This window comes from Epinephelus moara, chromosome 2 (genome assembly GCF_006386435.1).
Source record: "Epinephelus moara isolate mb chromosome 2, YSFRI_EMoa_1.0, whole genome shotgun sequence".
Lineage (NCBI taxonomy): Eukaryota > Metazoa > Chordata > Actinopteri > Perciformes > Serranidae > Epinephelus > Epinephelus moara.
This window is the reverse complement of record NC_065507.1, coordinates 37552340-37559153: the sequence shown is the minus strand read 5'-3', so window position 1 is coordinate 37559153 and position 6814 is coordinate 37552340. Positions and strand designations below refer to the sequence as shown.

The 6814-nt window shown below is 41.9% G+C and overlaps 1 protein-coding gene across 1 annotated transcript; it reads right to left on the bottom strand.

Annotated features, from left to right (window-relative positions):
* Positions 1-362: 362 nt before the first annotated feature.
* On the bottom strand, positions 363-4769 carry LOC126400405 (mRNA decay activator protein ZFP36L1). Its single transcript, XM_050061046.1, has 2 exons — positions 4398-4769; positions 363-3730 (listed from the first exon to the last, which is right to left on the bottom strand). The coding sequence occupies exons 1-2, from the start codon at positions 4449-4451 to the stop codon at positions 2519-2521; spliced, it is 1266 nt and encodes a 421-aa protein (XP_049917003.1). The 5' UTR covers positions 4452-4769; the 3' UTR covers positions 363-2518.
* Between the last annotated feature and the right edge of the window lie 2045 nt (positions 4770-6814).

Below are 6814 nucleotides of genomic sequence, written 5' to 3'. Positions count from 1 at the left end.
TTGATTAATCAAAATATTTGCTTTTGTTGGACATTTTTAATGTTGTGTGAGTGTGAGAGCATCTTGCAACTAAAAAGTGTCATTTTCAGCAGTGACTCTAAGTTTCAGCATGAGTGCAAACTGTTTTGAAAATGTAACTTCTGAATGGACAATTCAGAAAAAGTTTGGGATTTTATTCTTTTGTATATTTAGCTTCATGCTGTTTTACTCAACTTTTATTCTGTTTTTACTATAGGCTAAGCTAATCATGATACAAATGATTAAAAAAATAATTTGTTGGAAAATACCTTAAATTCTTAAACATCCTTAATTTGATCAAATCACAGACTTCGTGTGCGCTATAAATGACTCAAAAGTGCGAGATACAAGACAGTTTATTTCTGAAAGACTTTTATTTTGAAATAAAATGGGACAAATATATTAAGATAAAGAGCTAGGATATCAACATAACCCATGGAATGTAAACAATAAATGCACTTAAATTATGTAGAACACAACATCAAACAACACAATATATGTTTCGCTTTGAAAAACAAAATAAATAAGACTTTAAGTTAACAAAAGTTTCAAAAACGGCTTGCTGCCAGGTCAAGCTCATGGTAAGCAACAGCAACAAGAAACGTCTCTGGACTCTCTCTGGGCAGGTAGAGTCGATTTCACGACAAAAGCAAACAAAAAAATCTTGCCTGATTTTAGTTGAACTCGCTTGATTTTACCTGCCGCTCAGAGCGTTAGCTAGCTAGCTAGCGTGCAACAGAGGTCAACCTACAAACACATTGTCATCAAGGCAACTCTGATAGATAAACATCAACTATAAACGAAGGTCACCTTTTCACCTGTTTGTTTACACCACAAGAGAAGATAACACACAGGATTTTAAAAAGGCAGGAATTTCCACACACTATGGCCACAATGCAGTAATACAGCAGGCCTGAGAGACACTCAGAGAAATAACACATGCACATTTATCTGTCTTTTGATAGCTGTGTAGCTGCCAAACTAATGGTCAAAGTAAGCCCACACTTTGATTTACCACTGCTGACACACTGAGGCTGTGAATGTGTGGTGAACCTCTCTTTCACCACCGCCTTGTTTTGTGATTCGACAACAGCACAAATAAAAAATTGTTATTACAGTCAGAGTTGTGAGGCTTAGTGGAGAGGAGAGCAGACTCACTGTATGCTCACACCAACAGCACTAAGCATTTCTCATGCTCTGATTGAGGAGGCAGAGCATAGTCAGTAGGCATCTCTAGTTGAAGAAAGAAACCACTAACACATCAAGGTGCTTTTGATGAAAAAGCTCAGTGAGTCTTGATTTCTGCCAGGCCTTTAGCCAATAAGGCAACATACATATAGAATGCCAAAATATTTTTCTTCCTCCTTTCCTCTCCTCTCCACGAGCCTCCTTAAAGCTACTGGATAGCGTAAACCAAGCAGATGGACATCATGGATGCGTAAGTAAAGCATAATTTCTCTGGTTTTATAAAAAAAAAAAATGCATAAATCACAAACTCAACAACTTATACAAAAAGCAATAAATAAGTCTACAAAAGTGTTAAGCTATAATAACAATAATCATAACACTGTATTTACCTGTCATGGTTAAAGGCTAGGCTAGGTGTTAACAGTACTAGCAGGTTAGGGGAACGCTAACATCAACTTTGGTAACTAGAGAGAGTCAGTGGGTTGCCTACACTTGTGCTATTTTTGTTGCTATGGCAGTTTAGCCGAATCTATGCCAGGCAGTTAAAATGGCTGACAAATACAATCAAGTGGCCACAGCCATACAACCAATCCATGAATCAATCAGTGACAGCATACAGTTATTTCACCTTGTGGACAAGAGGTTTCATACAGTGGGAGGGCCCTAATATGACTGGAGAAGTGCTGCAGGCTGGCATCACTATTAACAGTTTGTAAGGAGGAAATTAAGATCTGTGAAAAAAGCAACATTGCTATATTAGCAAAGTGGATAGCACACCAGTCATACATAGGACAAACAGCATTCATCTTAAAATCCTTAAATCAGGGTACAGGAAATTCTCACACAGAACTTCCACTGAGTAGGAATAGCATATTGGCAAATGCTACATGAAGTACCCTCAAAGTATTCTCTAAAAATGGGTATACAACAGTATACATCAGTAACAATGACATAGAAGAACAACCTTACAAAAATAACAATAAAACAAAAAAAGAAGTCAGCTAAAACTGGACAAACACTGAGCAGCGCTACAACTGCTTGGATGAGAAATGCAATATGCACAAAGTTAGGTACGTTTACCTGGCTGGATTTAGGGAGGAAATGAAGCCCTAATGTTTTCTTCCTTTGTGACTTAGATTTTAACCATCTAATTGTGATAGTCAAGTTTCTGCTTTATTCACATCCTATATCGTGCTGCAGTTTTGTTTTTGGAATTGGGACACAAAATCAAACATCAAATCCTCGTCACATTGAGTTTAACAGTTAGTGCATCTATCCCCGATTAAATTCAGCCCTATAGTAAAACCCTTCCCTACTCGTCTGTAACAGAGAGCCGGCTGAAGATGGGAAGGCGTCTGCCCTCGAAGCTCGGTGACTCTGTGCCGCTGGAGGAAGAGCTGAGGGAGCAGGAAGAGGTGTAGCCTTCCTCAGAGAGGGAGTCAGCTGAAGAGCAGCGCTGAAGGCCAGGGAGGCTGCTCAGGGAGGTCGGCAGCTGCTGGGGCAGGTGGTAAGGGAGGTTTGGATTTTTGGAGGGGAAAGTGGAGGGTGGACACCTGGCGCTGACAGAGTCGGTCACAGCATAGAATCGCAGAGCTGAATCACTGCTGTCTCCTGGTAGGTCACTGATGCCAGAGAAGGGGTAGGGACAATGCTTCAGGGTCCCTGGCTCAGGGAAGAGAGGGGAGAGGAGCTCAGGGCTCTCTGTGGAGGATGGAGGAGGGGATACAGAGGAAGCCCGGGTGAATAGGAGAGAGGAAGGCTGCGACTCCTCAACTGGTTGGAAAGTTTGTGGAGTGGAGGAGAAGCCTGCAAAGCTGAGGCTGTGACGCAGCAGAGGAGGCCTCATCTTCTGTTTCTGTGGAGGTACGCTGGCATTGCCAGCAAGGAGCTCATCAGCATTGTGGATGAAGTGGCAGCGGGCACCGTACGGACAGAAGCCTATCGTGTGGAAAGTGCGGCATGGCTCCGTCTTGTACTTGGGGTGCCTGCTGAGGCCTCTCAGCTCGTCCATTCCGTGGGCGAACTGGCACTTGGCACCGTACTTGCAGGTCCCGCTTTCTTCAAAGGTGCGGCAGAGTTCGGTCTTGTACCGAGTAGAGATGTGAGGTGAGGGAGCAGGGGGTCTGGAGGCAGACGGGGAAGCAATGGAGGAGAGAGAGGTGTTAATGCAGAAGCCTGGTGGAGGGAGCAGCACTTTTGGGGACATGTTAGCCATTTTATCCTCTCTGCCTCCCAGGCTGCTGACGTTGCCCTCGATCATGCTGACCGACCGATCAACTCTGAAGGGGATGTGGCTGAGCGAGGAGCGGGGAAGCTGACTTTCCCTACTCCACTGCTGGTTGTTGAGCCCCCAGCCTACTGGGTCAGTCACCTCAGAGCTGCTGCTGTTGAACTTGGAGTTGGGGAGGGTCACAGGGCAGAGAGAATGGCGACGCTGGAAGCCCAGGACTCTTTGACTGTGCTGCTGCCGTTGCGGCAGTGAACCAGTAGCCGAGCCATCTGTCACCTCCAGGCCTTGGAAATTCTGTCACACAAAAGGAGAGGAGAAGAATAGATGTGAGCTTTCTGCATTCCTGGAGCGCTGGAGCGACACTGGCAGAGTCGTGTTGAAAGGAGATTTAAAAGCTGCAGCTGAAGCAACCGCAGTAATTTACCTTAAAAGTTGGGCTATGTTTTATCTTTTAAGTGTACTAAATAAGGCTTTGGACCTAAACACGTTCATTTTCAGTTTATTGAATAAAAAAAATAGATAAATGTTTGTGCTGAATCTGGGCTTAACTGTATTGCAAACTAGCAGTGGGATGCACAAAGACGAAGAAACTGTATTTTATCATGCTTTACTTTAAGCCACAATACTTTTACATGTAAAAATACCTTGCAGATTATAAAAGAATCTTGTCAGAACACATGCTATATTGCAATAAATATTATTATTTGAGCAAAAATGTTTGTTTTTTTTCCCTAAAAACCAAACATGTGAAACTATAAAACTATTCTTGCAGTTTTAACATTATTGTTAGGCTTATTGAAACAAACTTCCAACCCTTTTTAGATGAAATTTACAGACTCACAACAATCTAGATTTTTCTGAAACACACTGAAATAAATTACTAATGAGGCCATATCTGTAAATGAAGTTACAATACATTAAAAAAAAAAAGTAAAATAAATTTGTCTTTGGTTGCACTCACCTTGAAGAACTCCTCATCCAGTTCCAGGAAAGGCGTTAGAAAGTCGGAGGGCATAGTTTGTTCCACTGTCCTCGCTGAGTGAAGGAGCTGGGTGTCTGATCCCACAGTGAAGGAAGGCTGGGGAGGACAGAGTGTTTCTGGGTCTGAAGTGAAGGAAGACGGCTGGTGTGTGGGGAGCTGAAGTGGTGGAGAAAAGGGTTGAGGGCTTAAGGAGTTTCAGTTTGGCCCTCTGAAGAGGGAAGAGAAGCTGCTTGTCCCAGGAGTTGAAAGAGGGGTTTTTTGGGAGGGAAGGGGAGAGGAATCAAGTCTGGTCCGTTGAGAAGGAGACAGGGAGTTGGGAGAAAGAGCAACGTGACCCTCGGAGGAAAGTTCCTCGACCATCTGTTGGAATCTGCTTAAATAGTTGGGGAAACCCACCCATACACACCCACCCCCTGCCTGTGTTCGTCAGGGGGCAGGGCAGGGAGTTTGTGTGTGTGTGTGTGTGTGTGTGTGTTAATGTGTGTTAATATGTGTGTGTGTTGGGGGGGATGGGGACCTGCATTGTAATGGTGTGCTGGGGGGCAGGGTGGGCACAGAAAGGAGAGGAGGGAGCTGAATGAAGCTACTTTTCTACTCATTCATTACCAAATCCTTAAAGATGCATTCTTCTTTTTTTAAAGTGGCCGTCCCCTCACTTTGTTTAGGGATCGATACAGCTGAGGAGATAATGATGAGTGTTGCAAACACCAAACATATTTACTGTCATTAGTGAGGTAAAAATGCAGCAAAGTTGTTAAAAACTATTTAAAAGTCTAACTGATAAATAAAAACTGTTTTTAATATCTCTTAGTATACGTTTGGTTTTCAGGGACAATCAACCCTGATCAAGACGATCAAGCTGAAAGTGACGGAAATAATCACAATATATGGGGCAAGAATTGTGCAACATGTTTTTTCCTTTTAATAGATACGTTGACAGGGGACTTGTCCCCCTCAGCATTTAAAACATGCATTTGTCCCCTCAAGTAAAAACATAAAATAGCAGACGACTGTTACGTTGACAAAATTAAGGACATTTATACCATAAAGTGATGCAGAAAAGGCACAAGTCAGTGCATAACAATTCAGCACAATGCAGGAAATTTGGTCAGAGGATCCCCAAAACCCATGTTTTACATGGAAACTGACAATACAGTTGATTTATACAGGTCCCAAATATCCTTACAGTCATGCAATTTCTGGTTCTTCTGAATATTGATAAAAATTCTCTTTTGTCATGTGGATTCCTGACCATTTACAGGATATATTATTACTAGGGTAACAACAGTTTAATCAAATCACAACATATAAACATTTAGGAGCTATAAAAGATATTCTAAGTAGACATGATCAAGGTTTCTGCACTGAACTTGCTTTAACACCTGCTATAAGATCCAGCCATGTTGTTGGCACTGCATTCAGCTTCTTGATGGAAAAGTTTAATTCCAACATGACATCAACTACTAACAAGCAACCCAGTTGCCTTTTGTCATTTGGAGGTGGAGGGGATTGTGGATATCATGTCATTTATGCAAGATGCCTGCTGAGCTGGAGACCACTGTTCAAGACTAACAAGCAACAAATTGATTGTTTTATAGTGCCCTGTCACTGTTTTCTCATCAGCAATAGTGCCATGAAAGAGGAAAGAGCTACAAAAGGCATTTGTTTATTACTGCGACGTCACCATGTTTCCTGCTGGGATATTGCCACAAAAAGCAGGTATAAAACATGATCTTTTCCTAACCATAACTAAGTGTTTTTTATGCCTAAACCTAACTACACATTAACCACATTGTTGTCAAAACGTAAAGAAACATATACCACTGATGCACCAAAATAGTGCATGTGCAAAGGTTTTTTTAACCCTGGGAAAACTAAAATAGACCATGGACTTCTTTTACTATTGTTAGTAGTTCAGAGCTGTGTACATGGTTTTGTAATTTCCTGGTGTGTCATGTTCGCTGTCACGGATGGGCAGGGAAACAGAATTAGTAAACGGTAACAAAAGCAGCATGGAGGCCAGTGAAAATGTAACAATGGTTACTTGTTTTATATAACCTGAAGTCATCAAATACTACCACTTGGTCATTAAATTTAACATTAGAAGTTGACAAAAAACAGGCATCCTTTTGGGGTGGTACATTATGCCGTCAGATGGTGTCAGTTAATGATGCCATTGGACCTCATCAGTTTGAAACGAGTTTTGAAAAAGAATGTTTGCATCTAACGAGCAGAAACTGTACATTGCCTGTGAAAACGAAACTGTATTTTGAAGACACAATGCATGTAACAAGCATAAATTGACATGGTGTCCCAGAATTTCAACAACAGACGAACCCAGGATACCTACCATGTAACATATAGACATGAAAGTCAACTGACCAAGGAGTGGTATG

Coding starts and splice junctions, on each gene's coding strand:
- LOC126400405 (XM_050061046.1), bottom strand. CDS start 4,451: ATGCCCTCCGACTTTCTAACGCCTTTCCTGGAACTGGATGAGGAGTTC. Junction 3,731..4,397: donor TGGATGAGGAGTTCTTCAAG/GTGAGTGCAACC, acceptor TTTGTGTGACAG/AATTTCCAAGGCCTGGAGGT.